The 21,353-nt window shown below is 40.9% G+C and overlaps 2 protein-coding genes across 2 annotated transcripts in view; both read right to left on the reverse strand.

Moving 5' to 3' along the window:
- Positions 1–21,353, reverse strand: part of LOC116735853 (NLR family CARD domain-containing protein 3-like) — an 88,291-nt gene that overhangs the window by 38,295 nt on the left and 28,643 nt on the right. The window lies entirely within an intron of this gene.
- The window catches only part of LOC116735857 (uncharacterized), a 42,252-nt gene that overhangs the window by 17,883 nt on the left and 3,016 nt on the right, over positions 1–21,353 (reverse strand). Inside the window, exons 2-3 of the mRNA XM_032587997.1 lie at positions 10,269–10,376; positions 8,753–8,863 (exon numbers count right to left, since the gene is read on the reverse strand). Coding sequence (XP_032443888.1) covers positions 8,753–8,863; positions 10,269–10,376 — 219 coding nt within the window. The remainder of the gene's footprint in view (positions 1–8,752; positions 8,864–10,268; positions 10,377–21,353) is intronic.

Here is a 21,353-nt window from a genome sequence, read left to right on the forward strand (position 1 = left end):
TTTCTGTGCATCTTCTTATGCAAACCCTCTAACCTCTTTAAATATTTTTTTATCCCTTTTTTGTAAATTATCTGAATCTTAGTCAAAAGTAAAGTTCTTGAGGAGAAGCTGGTTTGGCTTCTGGCAGGTAAACCTGATAAACTAAGTTATTTAACTCTGAGTTTAAGCTGCAGCAGCTTCATTTATATTCTGATAGCAACATTTTCAGGAAACGAGAAGCTGCAGTAAATCTATGAGTTTACTGCACAAAGAAAAACTGCAGAATAAATAGTTTTCTCTGAAATTGATTAAAAGGAATCTGTTCAGTAATCAGTGTAAACAATCTGAATTCACATCACTGCTTTTCCAGAGAACATTCAAGTCAAATTTACACTTTTTGCAAACAAAGAATCTTTAGTTTAGAACAGGGGTCACCAACACGGTGCCCGCGGGCACCCGGTCGCCCGACGAGACCTTGTCAGTCGCCCGCAGAGCAAGTTCTAAAAATAGCCATTGTCATTAGGGAGCACTGCCAACGAAATTATTTAATTTAATGTTTTTACATTGAATTAATAACATTTGTTTATATTTGAATTTTTTTTAAAGCAAATTACAAAAATTTTTTAAATTAATTGCTTTATGCATAAATTTTTTTTCTATGGTTAAAGTTCAGAACTATGCGCAGACGCCTGCAGGATATTATCGGAGGGCAGCAGCGCCTGCAGCTGTACGGCTGTACCCACTCTGCCTACCTTAAGATTTTCCTTAAAGTAAAAAAAGAAAATAATAATTTCTGAAAGTTTTATTATCGAACCCTCTTTACAATTAACAAAATTGTGGAGAAAAAAAAAAGATCGTATGTGTCAAAACATCTTGTACGTAGCGCACGTCTGAGTTTGTGGGGGGAGGGGAAGGGCACGCAAAAGCTTAAATCTGATTGGTCAGTTTGCTTTTGTTTATTTTGCGGCTTGGCGCTTTTTCTGTAAGATAAAAATGAATGACAGGAGTTTGAACCTCCCGTAGTTCTAAGAGCGGTCGTTTGGATCCCGGCGGAGCTTTTTACAGTGTCGGTTCTGGCGGGTCGTTGGTCTCTGAGCTTCTTTGATGTTTTCCGAACTGGACATCTGCCGCTCTTCCTGAGCGTCGCGCTAAGACTGCGAGTTAAACAATTTAATCTAGTCGAAACGTTCCCCAAAAGAGTAGAAATTAAGCAAACATTGTTGCTTCACCTTCTCCTCCTTTGGACGTCTGACGCCACCTGAACCTGGGAATCAACATCCTCCTCTTTCCGTGGATCACACGGGTCGGCTTCGCTTCCATGTCTTTATTATTTAGCATCGTTTGTGTAAAACGAAAAACAGGCTGCGCTGCTTTAGTGGTTTAGGTTTGTGCGGTTTTTGTGCGACGCACACATGATGCGCGTTGGAGAGGTGGTTGTGCTCTTGCAGGTCAGGTGCAGTGATAGTTTTGTACGTACCTTCCAATCTGTCGGACAGTCTTTTTTTCCGACATCTGCTGGTGTCAGCCAGCTGGTGACCCGTCAGTGTTTAAGTTTGTGAAACCACAAAAAAAGCTAATAAATCGGCGACTCGCCAGAACCGCACACTGTAAAAAGTTCAGGCGGGATCTTAGAACTATGGGAGATTCAAACTCCACTCATCATTTTTAGCTCACTGGAAAAGCAAACTGACCAATCAGATTTAAGCTTTCGCGTGCCCTTTGACCCCCACAGACTCACACTGATGTGGCTACATACAAGATGTTTTGGCACAAAATAACTTTTTCTTCTCTCCACAATTTTGTTAATAGTAAAGAGGGTTGGATAATAAAAAAAATACAATAACGTTTCTTTTTTTTATTTAAAGGAAAATCTGTACAGCTGCACCAATCCAGACTCTTCAGTCACTTGTGGGCAATTTAGAATCACACAGAAAAGCTCCAAAAGGGAATCAAACTGAAAACTCTGAACTAAGAATTTCTGATCACATAATAGCAATTAACCATAGCTGCATGGTAAATTATTACTGCTAACTATTGTCAGTAGTCCCTAACATTAATATGATCAGGCAGCATGCAATCATATGTATGTGTCTATATACTCTTATTATAATGGCTGAGCCAAGAAAATGTATGTCTGCATTAAACAAGTAGCCCTTCGTGTTACTCTGTACTCGTGAAGTAGCTCCCAGTCTCAAAAAGGTTGGTGACCCCTGGTTTAGAACATCATGTCTGCTGTTATCTAAAGTGATTTAAATCAAATGTGCAAATTATGAACCAATTACTTATCTTGAACACAAACAATACAGAAGTTCATTAATTATTTAAATAATTATTTTTAGTTGATAAAAATGGGAAAATACAACAGAACCTGAACCTGGACCACAAAGGAAGAAATTCAGGAATCTAAACTGCAGTAACATTTCAGTCGAAAACATGGAAACAATCATTTTTCTTTCAAGGAAATAAAAGTGAGGAGATATTGGAGCATTTAGGCTCTATCACATATTTGAGTTTCATAATCCCTGAGGAGTTTCGTCTTCACTTGTTTAGAGATGTCGAAAGACGTTTGGATGTAACTGAAAGCTGTTGGTCCGTCCAACCTGGACCTCTTTCTGCCACAAACGACTTCTTAAAATAATCTTTAATATTCTGCTAACAACTTAAGATGTGGGGTGAACATTTCATCACTGTTTCATCTGCAGCCCAGGCGTACTGCCGCTCCAGGTAACACCTGTCAAACTTCTGTCCAACAGAACTGCATCCCAGGCAGGCGTCCAGGTGGACGGTGGCTTTGAACCTGGACTGCAGCAGAACCAGAGACAGAGCCAAGGTGACCACAGAGAACCGGACGCTGTCTGATTCTTCTCCTGGAAGGATGAAGGGAATGACGATCCGGTTTCTCCCAATAGGACCGTGTTGTTTGGTGAGAGACTCAAATCTTCTCCAAACACCATCGTCTGGTCGTAGAGGACTAACTGTGATGTTTGGGATCATCTGGTCTCCAGCCTGTCTCATTGAGTTCCAGCGGTCCGGTAGTTTCACAGGTCGGTGTTTTTCATCAGGAACAGTACATCCATTCTCCTTGGAGCAGAAAAAGACTCTGTGCTGAGGCTTCAGTCTTCCTGTGGCGATGGCGTATGTTAGCTCTGCACCATAAGAGTCACAGTTCCAGGGAGCATAAAGAACCACGTCTCTGATGGAGGCCAGAGGCAGCAGACAGCTGGCTGGGATCATGAAGTCTCTGATTGCTCCATGAGCCACAAAAGTGATGTCCACAGTGTCGCTATGGTTCTTCTTCTCCTCCTCATCTATGAGTTTTTTAAAGAACTTAAACATGTCCACCAGCTTGGGGAAAGTATTTTTATTCAGCAACCTCAGGGCCTTTCGATTGGCGTAATTATCCTCTGCAAGCTTCATCAGCCTGTTCTTCTCATCTCTGTGGACAAACAAGAACAGGTATTTGTTGTGATCACAGTATTCACAGAACATGTTCAAACCACAGCTAACTATGTCATAATGTGAGAAAACCAGGCTGCAGAGAGAAGCAGATCTCCCCAGACTAACAGTGGCAGGAAAACTCACACAATATCTGAAGGTATGGTTGCTTAGAGACCTCCAAATAATCAAGACTTGTTTAGCAAGTTTCTCGGTCTGACTTTCTGAAAACCATTGCTTCGGTCTTCTAGTTCCCATAGTTTTGTGCTGGTCTGGTATGTCCTGGGTGGCAATCTGGGCTCTGACTATCAGTGGCTTGTGGAGGCTCTCTTGCCCTCCTGCCTGGGGTGGTTACTCTGGATGGACACCCCTGGTGTCGCCGGGAAACTTTGAGAGATCCAAGGTGTGAGATAGATGCATGTGGATCTTGCATGAACAAGGGGAGAGTCTGGAAGTGACCCACCTTGCTTTGCTCAGTCCTTTCCTGATTTTAATGCATTTGATACACAAATCTGTCTCCCAAATACTTTCTTAAGCCCCAGTTTGAACACGCCAGCGTCCCTGAAGGGAAATCTGGAACCAAGGGCGTAGGGGGCTCCACTCTTTACCCCCACACTCCTCTTACACGTGTACACTTGAAATTCATGGCTGTGTGAAACGACTGATCACTTTGTCCTGCTGGAACCCGGTGGGTCCTCTTTGCTTCAGTGCATTGGTTAAAGCAGAGACAACAGAAACATCAGTAATTAAAGGAGTTCAGAAACTCACAGGATCTGCTTCTGCCTTTTCATCTCCTGGAAAGCAGAATGTAAGACTATCAGGGTGGGATTGGTTGTTACGTAGCTCATGGTCGGCAGATAGTCAGCACCTGAAAGCAGAAAGAAGCTTTTATTTTATTCCTAAAACGTGATTCAGGTGGGATTTTGTTCAAACTGAATGAAATCCACAGATTTTAGCTGAGTCTGCTACAGCCCTCTGTCAGCTGGATGATTGCTCTCCTTCCTGTATCCTGTGTGACATGGAGGAATCCTGTGGGATAGTTAAAGTAAAGCTTCAGCAAGTCTTACCTGCTGTTAAATGAAGAGCTGTGCTTCATCAGATCAGGTAACACCTGAAGCTCTGAGGTTTTATCACTGATCACCTGGTGACACACCTCTTTGTTTTCTGTGACACATCTACACACGTGAAAGAGAAACTGAATGGGAGTCCCTGGGAAATCCCAAAATAAGGAGAAGGTTTCTCAGTCTATCGTTGGATTACAGTAAACATTGTACTTTAAATAACCTGAGAATAAAAGCCAGGACATTCAGCAGTGGTCACTATTTTACTTAAAGTAAAAACGCAGCAAACCAGTTAATTTACCTGCTGGGTGTTATGATGTAGTTTTCTTTGAACTTTGCACTTCAGACTGAGCGAGGATCAAGGAAATTAGATCAAAATCATCCTACATAGAACAACTGTTATCAAATTCATCAAATATTTCGGCAGACAAAGGTCTGCAAATATTTCCTGTCTGCAGGAATAATAATCATAACAGCAGATTATTCCTGTAAATCAGCTGATTTATTGTCACTGAGCTTCACATGTGTAGAAATTAGAAACTGGAGCAAAAAAAATGCTGCACTGTTATGAATAAATTTCTGCTTATGTTTGAAATAAATGTTTAACTATGACCAAGCAGCAGAGAAAACAACCTAAAAACTCCTTTTATAGGAGATAAAATATTTTTAAAAAGACTCAGAGCAACAATTTAAAGTTAATTATAATGAAATGTTGTCTGGTGCAGCCTGTGGTCTCACACCCAGACTCTCCTAACTGCTCTCCCTGCCAGTGAAACACCTACAGATGGTGCAGACAGGGGAGCCGCCAGGCATCTTGGGCCCCCTGACAAAAATTAAATTGGGCCCCACGCAGCAGCTGTTACAATTTTTTGAGTCTTTCTGACCCATTAAAAGAGTCACAATTTTAAAGGCTTGCAACTTTCCTGCTTTCATTGGTCCAATACTGATAACTAGCACAATATTTACTGCTCATATATTTTACATCCAACAGTCCACATGCAGTATGTAAGTAAGTTGTATAAATTTTTTCTATTAGTTTTAGATTAGTGAAATGTCACAAGCAACAGTCAGAGGCAACATGCAAAATACACATGAAGGAATCCAGACTTCTCAAAAAATGCTATGTAGTTGCATTTTATTCAATGTTAGTGAAAAACCATTTGGTCCAGAACCATCTGTAGATTCTGGACCATCTGTAGATTCTCCTGTTTTCTGTTTTATCCACCTTAGTTAACCTGAAGTGAGTCACTGTTACTTAAAACATCTTTATAATTATAAATGTACACAAATATTTCATTTTATTGGGTAGAATAACATCTTAAGATGATTATTACTGTCTGTATTTGGATGACTGGCCCCATCACAGCAGAATATTACATGGTATAAATGCTGGAAAGACAAAGAGTTTATTGAAAAATACAACAGAAGAATAAGAAATGGAGGGAATTGAACTTAGTTACAGACTTTCTAGTTGTTGCAATATTAAAAGTAATAAAGAAGCTGGTCGTCAACCAGATCGCTGTGACCCCAAGCCGAGTGACTGATTATTCTCTCTGCATCCCAACACCAGAGTTCTGATCTAAATTAGCTGCCTTACAGTCCTTGACTGTTTATAAAATGTCTCTTTAGAGGGAGAAACCACACAAAGTGTCTGCAAGATGCAAATTTCTCATTTATTGACAGGAATTACAGCATATATATAGCTGCACAAAGTCCCTCCCTTTCCCAAATGTGTGATTGATTTACAAACTATTAGAAAATCACAAACAGTTGTCTTATAAGATTCAACACAGAATCACATGAGAGTCTGTTGACTTTCTAACATCAGAATTGGGCTGACCAGCTGTGGATTGGAAGAAAATGGTTTTCTGCAGCATTACCATTTAGCTGTGATGTGTGAAAGCAGGATGTGAAACCAATAAACCAACATTTTCTAGTACTCCAGTTGTCTTGGTATATACAGTTATATGGTATATACATATATAATATGAGAACATTTGATGTAATTTTAATACAAACTAATAACTATAAAACCCAGAAATCTGGTACCTGAGGGAGGAGCTTCATGTAGATATTATAATTTACACATTTAGATTGGCAGAACACATTTTTACCAAAATAAACTGCTAATATAACATATTCATAATCTTTTCTATCCACAATACACTGAAGATGTCATAAGATGTCATAATGATGATGATGTCATCATTCCAGTGCCATCAACAGCGTAGGCGTACTGCCTCTCCAGATATTTTCTGTCAAGCTTCTGTCCAATAGAGTGGTCAGTCAGACAGGCGTCCAGGTGGACGGTGGCTTTGAACCTGGACTGGAGCAGAACCAGAGACAGGGCCAAGGTGACCACAGAGAACGGGACGCTGTCTGATTCTTTTCCTGGGAGAATGAAGGGAATGACGATCCGGTTTCTCCCAACAGGGCCGTATAGTTTGGTGAGAAACTCAAAGTTCTTCCAAACACCATCGTCTGGTCGTAGAGGACTAACTGTGATGTTTGGGATCATCTGGTCTCCAGCCTGTTTCATTGAGTTCCAGCGGTCCGGTAGTTTCACAGGTCGATGTTTGTAATCAGGAACTGAACATACATCCTTCTTGGAGCAGTAGAAGACTCTGTGCTGAGGCTTCAGTCGTCCCATGGCGATGGCGTATGTTAGCTCTGCACCTGCGGAGACACAGTTCCAGGGAGCATAAAGAACCACGTCTCTGATGGAGGCCAGAGGCAGCAGACAGCTGGCTGGGCTCATAAAGTCTCTGATTGCTCCATGAGCCACAAAAGTGATGTTCACAGTGTCACTATGGTTCTTCTTCTCCTCCTCATCTATGTGCTTTTTAAAGAAGTTGAACATCTCCACCAACTTGGTGAAGGAGTTTTCTCTCAGCCACTTCAAAACGACTGGATTTGAACAATTTCTCTCTGCGAGCTTCATCAGTCGGTTCTTTTCTTCGGAGATCCTTGTTCTTTGTGAAAATTGAACATCTCTGTAGAAGTCCCGCCTGTAGAAAGAAAATGATTATAAATATTTAGTATGAATGTGTGTCCGTTACCTCCTTACTGTCACTGTGCAGCAGCAAGATATATTCCTGTCTTTGCCAGATCACATTACGGTGGACGCCGGTTCAGTACCAGTAGGTTTTCCAGGCCAGGACCAAAACTCTTTTACTGTTTAATTGTTGTGGGAGACTTTGAATCCATGTAGATTAATCCCCAACAGAGAGGGGCAAAAAAACTGTGATATACTTCAAACCTTTCATTTGAGCCAACAGGTTACACTAAAACATGGGAAAAAATATTTATTAGGAAATTAGAAACATAAACGTCAGCAATGCTCTTTGCCACAGTTGATAGATTACCAAACTTACAGCCTCTAATCTCCACTCTATCAGCGGCTGCAATCAATTTTCCACCTTCTTTACATAAAAAAATCTAAAAATAAAGTTAACCTGCACATCAACATCCAATATTGAAGCCATGCAGAAAAAATGGCTAAATGAAGCTCTTCCTCCTGCTGCCTTGATATCAAAGTCATGACTTAAAGTTCTGCCTGTTGTTAAATCCGATCTGATTCAGATAGTAAACTGATTCCTCTCATCGGGTTTTTTCCCTCAGTCTTTAAAAACAGCAGTTATCATAACAATTTGGACAAATCTATATGTTCCCACTAGCTCGTTATAATCTCTGTAGTTATCTACCATAACTGCACAGATGATGTACAGCATCATCATGTACAGCTCCATGGACTGGAGCAGAACCAGAGACAGGGCCAAGGTGACCACAGAGAACGGGACGCTCTCTGATTCTTTTCCTGGGGGGATGAAGGGAATGACGATCATTACATCATGATGTCACCAGGTGACTCTGAACCGTCCAATCACTGAACAGATGCTTAGAACAGATAAATGTCTGGATGCGCTACAACTTTTTCCGGATGAACAGAAGCAAAACTAAAGTTATTTGGACCTAAATATGAACGATCAACAAACAGCTTCAGTTATTACAGCTGGAAACTAGAGATCAGGATGACCTCTGACCTGAACCTTTAAATCAAGGCTAAAATTTTTAACTGTTTACCGTTTTGTTTTTAACACAGTTAAACTTCCTTTTTGCTGAAATGTGCTACAAATAAATGTGACTTCTTCGTTTTAATGCATTGATCCAAACAAATACATCAAACTAACTGATATTATTTCTCATAAGAACATTCTGGAGCAGAATAAGATGCTACTTGGTTTTTTCTCATTGAATATTTGCATCAGGAAACTCACTGTGTCAAACTCTGTATTTTCAGGTTTAGAGAAACCATTCTCTGGAGTTGGTCACTTGTTGGGTCTCTCATGGTTGGTGGATGAACACGAACGAAACATGAAACTGTTAACCTGCAGAAGAAAAGCAAAATCATTTTACAATAAGAAAATACTGAAGTTTTTTTTAGTTTTAACTTAAATTTCCACATTCCTGCCAGCTGTACAAATTTCTACTCAATAACAGAAACTCTGTATGACTGAAAAACTTTTCCTCTAATATAAGAACCAGATTCTATTAGTTCAGAATAAATTACTGCTAATATTTCATAGTAATACTGTTAATTTCTTAGAGCAAAGCTGCAGTGTGTCCTACCTGTTGCAGATGAAACTGATACAATCATCTAACAGATAAAGGACCAGAAGCCCTATTTATAAACCTTGAATCATATTACGTCATGGGCGACACGCCTTATCACTGATCAAAGTTTTGGAGAAACCAGACAGCATGCTCTGCAGACTGATCCTGGCGTTCAGCATCAGCCCCTCTCGTTTGGCCATGGCCCTCACGATCATTTCTACAACATAATCTTCTGGAGAAAGTTTCTCAAAGGACGAAGCCTCCTTTTCCCTCCGCTCTCCTTCCTCCTTCAGCGTTCCCATCAGTTTCTCAATCCCCTTTTCGAGATTCTCAATCTTCTCACCGATCTGCTTGGCTTCTTTCATGTTTAGGCTCGCCACAGTGATGTCCACAACATCTGAGGTCAGGTTAGTGGTCAGACCGAGGCCAGAGGCCACGGCTCCAGCCGTGAACAGGAACGGGATCGCAGCTCCTCCAGTGACCAGGGCTGATATGCCAGAAACTGTCATGGCCGCCGCTCCTCCTACAGACACTGAGCTGCCTACAACTTTGCTGATATTGCAACCTTTCTTGGTTTCCTCCAGCTCAGTGGCCAGTTTGTCAAACTTCTCTGCACCTTCTTTCTGCAGCTTCACCCACTGGAAGATTTTATCTATGAGCAGGTCGGCTACATCCATGGTGGGATCCCAGTGATTATAACCAGAATAGTTATAATCTGTTATAATCTCTGTAGTTATTTACCATAACTGCACAGATGATGCATCATGATGTCACCAGGTGACTCACAACCGTCCAATCACTGAACAGATGCTTAGAACAGATAAATGTCTGGATGCGCTACAACTTTCTCCGGATGAACAGAAGCAAAACTAAAGTTATTTGGACCTAAATATGAACGATTAAGTTATTACAGCTGGAAACTAGAGATCAGGATGACCTCTGACCTGAACCTTTAAATCAAGGCTAAAATTTTTAACTGTTTACCGTTTTGTTTTTAACACAGTTAAACTTTCTTTTTGCTGAAATGTGCTACAAATAAATTTGTCTTCTTCGTTTTAATGCATTGATCCAAACAAATACATCAAACTAACTGATATTATTTCTCATAAGAACATTCTGGAGCAGAATAAGATGCTACTCAGTATTTTCTCATTGAATATTTGCCATCAGGAAACTCACTGCGTCAAACTCTGTATTTTCATCACAGAAACCATTTTCTGGAGTTGGTCACTTGTTGGGTCACTCATGGTTGGTGGATGAACAGGAACTAAAAATGAAACTGTTAACCTGCAGAAGAAAAACAAAATCATTTTACAATAAGAAAATACTGAAGTTTTTTTTAGTTTTAACTTAAATTTCCACATTCCTGCCAGCTGTACAAATTTCTACTCAATAACAGAAACTCTGTGACTGAAAAGCTTTTCCTCTAATATAAGAACCAGATTTTATTAGTTCAGAATAAATTACTGCTAATATTTCATAGTAATACTGTTAATTTCTTAGAGCAAAGCTGCAGTGTGTCCTACCTGTTGCAGGTGAAACTGGTGCAGTAAAGGACCAGCAGTCTTACTTATAAACCTTGAATCATATTACATCATGAGCGACACGCCTCAATGAGAAACAAAGAGCAAAAAGTGAAAGAGAAACTTCAGAGCCAAAATTTACCTTTTTTTCACCAGGAAAATCCCACTGAGATTAAAAACCTATTTTGGAAGATAAGCCTGGCCAAGACTGGCAGCAGCACACAGAGGTTATAAAGGCTTTAGAGTTTATTGACCATAATAAATACCAGAGTCCGACCAAAACTGAGCAGAAACCTGCAGCAGGATCTGCTCTGTGAAGCAGGCATGCAGTAAAATCTGTAGAAATTCAGCAAACAGAAATACATGATGTATTAACATCAGACTGGGTTTAGTCTATCTGTTGTTTTTCTGTCTCTGTACTCTTCATGTCACACTGAGTAAGAATGGAGTTTTATTTACTGAAATCAGGTTAGAATCACAATAGACGCCAACAGATGAAAGGAAAACACCTCTGAACTGGTTTGACTCGGGAATCTCTGCCAATCAGTTGGTTCTTCTTGCCAGTCACCTGATTTACTGTAACTCAGCAGCTCTTCACATGTTTTACATGAATTTAAATCCTGTAGCTGCTTCACATGATCCTGGTAGGCTCTACTTTAAATGTGCAAACCCAGAACTGATGCATGAATCAGAGTAAATATTTAATATCTGTAAAGACTGAATATTTTGAATATTTTGAATATTTTGAAGGAAGTCTGAACCTTTAGAAGAAAAATACCAAGAAACACTGAAGACTTGTGAGCTGTAGATTCAATTCATGTTTATTTATGTAACACCAATTCACTACAAATATTGTCTCAAGACACTTTACAAAAAAATTATACATACATAGAAACATTGAAATTGATCCTAATTATTATAAAGTACAGTAAGCTCAGTTATCAAAAGTAGTTTAAAAGGTTTTTATCTAAGAAAAGATGAGAAACACAAACAGTAAAACACATTTTATCAGATTTTAGAGTTTTAACCTAAACCTAATGTAATTTGGCCAGTTTCATAGATTGATATATTATTAAAGTTATTTAAAAAACACACAATGATAACAAAGTGTCATTTCAGTGAAGTAAATCAATCAGGAATAAATCAGTAACTCTGACACTAATAAACAATACATTGCTGCTTATAACAGGAGTGATGTCTGCATAATCACAGAAAAACAAACGTGAACAAATAAAACCACACATATGAGAAATATAAACATTCGTCTGCAGCTTATCCAGGTTGTTGCCTGTTGCTGGAAACTAAATGACTTAATGCTGAATTTTCTGATTATTTGATGTCCTGAATTTGAGTTTTGAATCTGTTTTGATTGGATTGTTATTTTCTTTAATGTAAATATGACTGTTTGAATAGACCGACGCTAACTGTACTCACTTCCACTAAATTAATTAATTAAACTGGGGGTAAATTTCCTTTGCAGTCTAAGACCACTAGATGGCAGTGCAGTAAAAGTTTACAAAAGCTGAACAGAAAGTAGAACAACATAAATCTGATGAATGTTTTGTATGATTAATCAAATAAAACCCGTTGAGATGGACCTGAAGCTGGAGTCCAAAACATCTAGTTCATAAAACCAGAGACGTTCTGGTTTTATTTCTATTTTCTCAGAACCCATTTTGTCTCAGAGTTCAACCGAACATGGCTTTGAAAGATTTGGCCAGCCTCTCGTGTACTTGGTTTTCTGCACTGCTTTCTGTTCTTCTGAAGAACTTTATCACTGAAGATATTATAGATTGGAACTTGGAGGCCAACATCTTCTCAGTTGAGGTCATTCCTGTGAAGTCGATGGTGCAGGCATACTGCTGCTTCAGAGCTTCCTCATCCAGTTTCATTTTTCTGGAAAGTTTCCCCAGGCAGACGGTGAGGTGGAGCGTTGCCTGAAACCTGGAGAACATGAGCACCAGAGACAGAGCCAAGGTGACCACAGGGAGAGGGATGTCTTCTTCATCATCATCTTCATCATCTTGTTCAGGGAGGATCAATGGGATGAGGATATGGTTTCTTCCAGGGTGGCCATATCTGCTTTCTAGCCTCTCAAATTTCTTCCAGACGCCATCTTCAGGTGATTTTAAAGGAGACACGATGATGTTGGGAATCTTTTGATTTCCAGCTTTTTTCATGGAGTTCCACCCATCAGGGAGACGTTTGGGCAGATGCCCGTTATCTGGAACCTTGCAGCCACGATCAGGTGAGCAGTAAAACTGTCTGTGGACAGGTTGAATCTTCCCTGTGGCGATACCGTACGCCGCGGTAGCTTCAAGGTAGCAGTTCCAGGGCGAGTACAGGATAACGTCGGAGACGGTGGGCAGAGGCAGCAGGCGGCTGGCTGGCATCATGGAGTCAGTGATCGCTCCATGAGCCACAAAGGTGATGTCAACTTCGTTGCTGTGGTTCTCCTCCTCTTCCTCATCAAGCTTTTCCTTCAGGAACTGGAACATGTCCACCAGATTGGAGAAGATCTCAGACTCTGCGCTCTTCCTGAGCCACTTCCTAACGGATTCATCTTTGCAGGAATCCTGTGCAAAGTCCAGCAGAGTTTGACTGTCGTCACTGCTCTTGTTTTTGGTTTCAATGGAGCGTTTAACCTTGGCTAACCTCTGGAAGATCGATCTGGAAGAGAAAACGCCAATCAGAAGACAATTCTCATAAAGGTTATAAGTGTGACTGTTTTAGCAACATGTTGTGGTAACCATGTATTTCTTGTCCTGTTGGATCTGATCAAAACGTTTTACCCAATGGATCATTACATGTTGACATCGAGTCAAGAGCAAAATGTGGGAATCATGTCGAGCTAACAGAACAAGATTTTTATGTCATTTTCCCCCCGATTTCCCTTTTCTGACAGTCTTAGGGATTCTCTGATTGTCTGTATGAATCTTAAAATAATATGAAGAGATATTCCTGCTTTTGCGCATTAAGATCTAGAGCAGGGGTGGGCAATCCTGGTCCTCGAGGGTCGGTGTCCTGCAACTATTAGATGTCTCCCTGGTTCAAAACACTTGAATTCAACAGCTGAATCACCTCCCAAGTGCAGTCAGGTTTTCCAGAGTCCTGCTAATGACCTCATTATTTGACTCAGGTGTGTTGAAGTAGAGATACATCTAAAAGTTGCAGGAGACCGGCCCTCGAGGCCTGGAGTTGCCCACCCCTGATCTAAAGGAGTGTTTCTCAAACTGTGGGCTGCTGGCGCCCCCTGTGGTCCAAAAGGTACTGCATGTAAACAACCGTTTATTTTCTGTGACATGAGCTCAAATTGTAATTCATCCTATCAGCTTACCAAAGGATTGTGTTTAAAAATAATAATGGATAAAAGTGGCTTAAGATCTGGCCACTCAACATGCTGGTGGAAAGAAAACTCTGCTTGCTCAAACATCAACGGTTATTTAAAATGATTTATCTGTTGTATTTCTATCTTTGTCCTCTTCACTCCACGCTGAGTTATAATGGAGTTTTATTCAAGGTAATCACAATAACATCATCTTACATATCAACGACTGATATAAAAACACACCTCTGACCTGGTTTGGCTCAGGAATCTCTGCCAAACGTCTTCCTGTAAATCAGCTGATTTACTGTAACTCAGCAGTTCTCCACATGTTTTACATGAATTTAAATCTTGCAGCAGAAACACGGCAGCTGCTTCACATGTACCTGATAGGCTCTACTTTAAACTGATGCATGGATCAGTAAATATACAGTAAATATTATAATAAAGTCTGAACCAAGAAATACTTTAGACTTGTGAGCCAGAAACGCGTGTACAGTATAACATGTTCTGTCAGGTTATATATTTTTAATTTGTGATTCTTGCCTGTGAAATATTGTTTTGTAACTAATTTCTTATGATGTTATTCATCTCAGTCTCAAATTCTCTACAGTTTTTCTTTCTTCCATTTTACTGTTTCTATAAAACTGATGTGTTGCTTTCCTTCAGTAAGAGATTCAGAGTTTGACTTGTCCGCTCTGTCAGCTCTTTGGGAAAAGAACATGGATTTTTAATCATTCCAATTTCTCTTTCTGAATCAGCCATTGTGGATGGAAAAAAATAAACAAATTTATAAGTAAGCTAGGAAAATGTATCCTCCAGTTAGAGAGCAGAACATGTCTGACATCATGAAGGTCTTTCAGCAGGCGCTGTGAGGACAATCTGTAAGCTGATTGGTTAAAAGAACAGTTGCACTTCTATATTGTGAACTGAATGTAGATCTGCTCTCCTGACTCTGAAGGCCCTGGGCAGATTAGATTGACCCTAGCAACACATAGCGACTGAAATCTGATTGGATGAAACTTTGCTAATCCACACAGGCAGGTACAGGAAGCAGCGCAGCCAAGAGAAATGTTACAAAAACACCCAGTAGATTATTGAAAGTAAATTAAAACCATTTATTTGAACCAACATGAGAATATAGACGTTATTGATTCTGATTGGGTTTAGTTGTGCTTAGAAAGCCTTGCAGGCCACAACTGCTGGGAGACGAGTTCATGTGAAGTAGTTATGAATGAATTACAAGTTTCTTCTTATGTTTATGAAATTAATTTTTAAATATGACGAAGCAGCAGAGGAAACTATTAAAAAAAAAATTCTTCCTGTAGGAGAAAAAAATATTTTTAGAAAGACTCAAAATAAAAATTTGACGTTAATTATAATTACATGTGGTCTGGTGGTGTGACTCCTGCCACGCCCTCCTACCTGGTCTACCTGCCTGTGAAACACCTACAGAAGCTCCAGAACCTTTTTGTTCACTTCTGTTTCTGTTTGGACTTTTGCTGCATCTTTTCCAGTCTCTTCCACAGAGGAGACTTCACAGGCAGATGGTGTTATCATCTCCATATCTTACCCTAACAGCTTTGTAGTTAAAAATATACACAAATATTAAATGATTATTACTCAGTCTGATATATTTTGATGACTAGCCCCATCACAGCAGAATATTTCACAGTAGAAATGCTGGAGAGACAAAAAGTTTATTGAAAAATACCACAGAAGAATAAGAAATGTCCATAAGAACAGTCCTTGACTGTTTATAAAATGTCTCTGTAGAGGGAGAAACCACACAAAGTGCCTACAATATGCAAATTTCTCATTTATTGACATAAATTACAGCATATACAGTACTGTATATAGTGGCACAAAATCCCTCCCTTTCCCAAATGTGTGACTGGTTTACAAGCTATTAGAAAATCACAAACAGTTGTCTTATAAGATTCAACACAGAATCACATGAGAGTCTGTTGACTTTCTAACATCAGAATTGGGCTGACCAGCTGTGGATTGGAAGAAAATGGTTTTCTGCAGCATTACCATTTAGCTGTGACGTGTGAAAGCAGGATGTGAAGCCCATAAACCAACATTTTCTAGTACTCCAGTTGTCTTGGTATATACAGTTATATACAGTGTAATATAAGAACATTTGATGTAATTTTAATACAAACTAATAACTATAAAACCCAGAGATCTGGTACCTGAGGGAGGAGCTTCATGTAGATTTTATAATTTACACATTTAGATTGGCAGAACACATTTTTACCAAAATAAACTGCTAATATAACATATTCATAATCTTTTCTATCTATGCTACCCTGAAGATGTCACTAGAACCTTTCATTAGAGTATCATCAACAGCGTAGGCGTACTGCTTCTCCAGATATTTTCTGTCAAGCTTCTGTCCAATAGAGTGGTCAGTCAGACAGGCGTTCAGGTGGACGGTGGCTTTGAACCTGGACTGCAGCAGAACCAGAGACAGAGCCAAGGTGACCACAGAGAACGGGACGCTGTCTGATTCTTTTGCTGGGAGAATGAAGGGAATGACGATCCGGTTTCTCCCAACAGGGCCGTGTTGTTTAGTGAGAGACTCAAATCTTCTCCAAACACCATCGTCTGGACTTAGAGGACTAACTGTGATGTTTGGGATCATCTGGTCTCCAGCCTGTCTCATTGAGTTCCAGCGGTCCGGTAGTTTCACAGGTCGATGTTTTTCATCAGGAACTGAACATCCATCCTTCTTGTAGCAGCAGAAGACTCTGTGCTGAGGTTTCAGTCGTCCTGTGGCGACAGCATATGCTAAACAACTGGTGATACAGTTCCAGGGAGCATAAAGAACCACGTCTCTGATGGAGGCCAGAGGCAGCAGGCAGCTGGCTGGGATCATGAAGTCTCTGATTGATCCATGTGCCACAAAAGTGATGTCCACAGTGTCACTGTGATTCTTCTTCTCCTCCTCATCGATGTGTTTTTTGAAGAAGTTGAAGATGTCCACCAGTTTGGGGAAAGTATTTTTATTCAGCAACGTCAGGGCCTTTCGATTGGCGTAATTATCCTCTGCAAGCTTCATCAGCCTGTTCTTCTCATCTCTGTGGACAAACAAGAACAGGTATTTGTTGTGATCACAGTATTCACAGAACATGTTCCAACCACAGCTAACTATGTGATAAGGTGAGAAAACCAGGCTGCAGAGAGAAGCAGATCTCCTCAGACTAACAGTGGCAGGCAAACTCATACAATATCTGAAGGTATGGTTGCTTAGAGACCTCCAAATAATCAAGACTTGTTTAGCAAGTTTCTGGGTCTGACTTTCTGAAAACCATTGCTTCGGTCTTCTAGTTCCCATAGTTTTGGGCTGGTCTGGTATGTCCTGGGTGGCAATCTGGGCTCTGACTATCAGTGGCTTATGGAGGCTCTCTTGCCCACCTGCCTGGGGTTTTTACTCTGGATGGACACCCCTGGTGTTGCTGGGAAACTTTGAGAGATCCAAGGTGTGAGATAGATGCATGTGGATCTTGCATGAACAAGGGGAGAGTCTGGAAGTGACCCACCTTGCTTTGCTCAGTCCTTTCCTGATTTTAATGCATTTGATACACAAATCTGTCTCCCAAATACTTTCTCCAGCCCCAGTTTGAACACGCCAGCGTCCCCGAAGGGAAATCTGGAACCAAGGGCGTAGGGGGCTCCACTCTTTACCCCCACACTCCTCTTACACGTGTACACTTGAAATTCACGGCTGTGTGAAACGACTGATCACTTTGTCCTGCTGGAACCCGGTGGGTCCTCTTTGCTTCAGTGCATTGGTTAAAGCAGAGACAACAGAAACATCAGTAATAAAAGGAGTTCAGAAACTCACAGGATCTGCTTCTGCCTTTTCATCTCCTGGAAAGCAGAATGTAACATTATCAGGGTGGGATTGGTTGCTATGTAGCTCATGGTCGGCAGAAAGTCAGCACCTGAAAGCAGAAAGAAGCTTTTATTTTATTCCTAAAACGTGATTCAGGTGGGATTTTGTTCCAAACTGAATGAAATCCACAGATTTTAGCTGAGTCTGCTACAGCCCTCTGTCAGCTGGATGATTGCTCTCCTTCCTGTATCCTGTGTGACATGGAGGAATCCTGTGGGATAGTTAAAGTAAAGCTTCAGCCAGTCTTACCTGCTGTTAAATGAAGAGCTGTGCTTCATCCGATCAGGTAACACCTGAAGCTCTGAGGTTTTATCACTGATCACCTGGTGACACACCTCTTTGTTGTGCTGTGACACATCTACACACGTGAAAGAGAAACTGAATGGGAGTCCCTGGGAAATCCCAAAAGAAGGAGAAGGTTTCTCAGTCTATCGTTGGATTACAGTAAACCTTGTACATTAAATAACCTGAGAATAAAAGCCAGGACATTCAGCAGTGGTCACTATTTTACTTAAAGTAAAAACGCAGCAAAGCAGTTTATTTACCTGCTGGGTATTATGATGTAGTTTTCTTTGAACTTTGCACTTCAGACTGAGCGAGGATCAAGGAAATTAGATCAAAATCATCCTACATAGAACAACTGTTATCAAATTCATCAAATATTTCGGCAGACAAAGGTCTGCAAATATTTCCTGTCTGCAGGAATAATAATCATAACAGCAGATTATTCCTGTAAATCAGCTGATTTATTGTCACTGAGCTTCACATGTGTAGAAATTAGAAACTGGAGCAAAAAAAATGCTGCACTGTTATGAATAAATTTCTGCTTATGTTTGAAATAAATGTTTAACTATGACCAAGCAGCAGAGAAAACAACCTAAAAACTCCTTTTATAGGAGATAAAATATTTTTAAAAAGACTCAGAGCAACAATTTAAAGTTAATTATAATGAAATGTTGTCTGGTGCAGCCTGTGGTCTCACACCCAGACTCTCCTAACTGCTCTCCCTGCCAGTGAAACACCTACAGATGGTGCAGACAGGGGAGCCGCCAGGCATCTTGGGCCCCCTGGCAAAAATTAAATTGGGCCCCACGCAGCTGCTGTTACAATTTTTTTGAGTCTTTCTGACCCATCAAAAGAGTCACAATTTTAAAGGCTTGCAACTTTCCTGCTTTCTTTGGTCCAATACTGATAACTAGCACAATATTTACTGCTCATATATTTTACATCCAACAGTCCACATACAGTATGCAAGTAAGTTGTATAAATTTTTTAATTAGTTTTAGATTAGTGAAATGTCACAAGCAACAGTCAGAGACAACATGCAAAATACACATGAAGGAATCCAGACTTCTCAAAAACTGCTATGTAGTTGCATTTTATTCAATGTTAGTGAAAAACCATTTGGTCCAGAACCATCTATAGATTCTGGACTATCTGTAGATTGTGGACCATCTGTAGATTCTGGACCATCTGTAGATTCTGGACCACCTGTAGATTCTGGACCATCTGTAGATTCTCCTGTTTTCTGTTTTATCCACCTTAGTTAACCTGAAGTGAGTCACTGTTGCTTAAAACATCTTTATAATTATAAATGTACACAAATATTTCATTTTATTGGGTAGAATAACATCTTAAGATGATTATTACTGTCTGTATTTGGATGACTAGCCCCATCACAGCAGAATATTACATGGTATAAATGCTGGAAAGACAAAGAGTTTATTGAAAAACACAACAGAAGAATAAGAAATGGAGGGAATTGAACTTAGTTACAGACTTTCTAGTTGTTGCAATATTAAAAATAGTAAAGAAGGACAGCAGAGATGCACAGAGGTATTCAGGCCATCACGGACTATAAGCCTTCCCCACGGAGCTGTGACAGCAACATCTCTCTGCTGAACAATCTGAACAGCTTCTTCGCACTCTTTGAAGCACAAAACAACACATGCCCAGAGAAGAACCCCCACCCCCATGACCAGATCCTTCGCCTCTCAGCCAACATGGTGAAGAACACTAGCCAGAATCAACCCCCGGAAAGCAGCGGGACCAGACAACATCCCAGGTCGTGTGTTGGAAGACTGTGCAGAGGAGCTAAAAGATGTCTTCACCGATGTCTTTAACATCTCCCTGGAACAAGCCATTGTTCCATCACTTTTCAAAACCGCAACCATTATACCAGTGCCAAAGAAATCCTCTCCATCCTGCTTCAATGACTACCGTCCAGTGGCACTGACATCCATTATCATGAAGTGCTTTGAACGGCTAGTCATGGCCCACGTCAAGTGCAACCTTCCCATTACCCTGGACCCTTTTCAGTTTGCATACAGAGCAAAACGATCCACAGAGGATGCAATCTGCTCTGCCCTCCACCCTGCCCTCACCCACCTGGATAAAAAGGACTCTTATGTGAGAATGCTGTTCATTGACTTCAGTTCAGCATTCAATACCATAATACCACAACAACTTATCTGCAAACTGGACAAGCTGGGGATTAGCACCTCCCTCTGCACCTGGCTGCTAGATTTCCTCACTCAGAGGCCCCAAGCAGTACGGGTTGGCAACTTAACCTCGAGCAGTATTACCCTGAACACAGGCGCCCCCCAGGGCTGTGTGCTCAGTCCTCTGCTCTTCACCCTGCTGACACATGACTGCACAACAACCCACACCTCCAACCATATAGTAAAGTTTGCAGACGACACAACTCTTGTGGGCCTCATCACCAAGGGCGATGAAACCCACTACAGGGAGGAGGTCCATCTTTTGACCAAGTGGTGCAGCAACCACAACCTCTTGCTAAATGTCAGCAAAACCAAGGAGATTGTTATGGACTTCAGGAAGGGCCATATCGAACACCCACCACTGACCATAGATGGCGATGCAGTAGAGAGAGTAGGCAGCACAAAATTCCTTGGGGTGCACATCTGTGAAGACCTCTCCTGGACCACCAACACCACATCACTTGTGAAGAAGGCCCAACAACGCCTCTACTTCCTGCGCAAGCTCAAGAAGGCAAGTGCTTCACCACCCATCTTGACCACTTTCTACAGAGGCACCATAGAAAGCACCCTGACTAGCTTCATCACAGTGTGGGGCGGAAGCTGCACAGAACAGAACAGAAAAGCCCTGCAGCGCATTGTGAAAACAGCCTCCAAGATCATTGGTGCCCCACTCCCCGCCCTGCAAGACCTGTACACCACCCGACTCACCCAGAAAGCGGTCACGATTGTGGGAGATGTAAATCATCCTGCCCACAAACTGTTCAGTGTCCTGCCCTCCGGGAAAAGATATCGAAGCCTCTGCTCCCGCACCACAAGACTCTCTAATAGTTTCATCCATCAGGCTGTGAGGATGCTGAATTCCCTCCCCTCAGCATCAAAGCGGCCAAGAAGATGAAGAAGAAGAAACCCAGAACCCAGAACCTTGCACAACTGCCCTTCCTCCTAACATAGAGAGCAAATTCGGCATTTAAACTCTGCACTTCTGCCACTTTTTTTATCTGTATATCTCCA

The sequence above is a fragment of the Xiphophorus hellerii genome, chromosome 16, assembly GCF_003331165.1.
Source record: "Xiphophorus hellerii strain 12219 chromosome 16, Xiphophorus_hellerii-4.1, whole genome shotgun sequence".
Taxonomy (NCBI): Eukaryota; Metazoa; Chordata; class Actinopteri; order Cyprinodontiformes; family Poeciliidae; genus Xiphophorus; species Xiphophorus hellerii.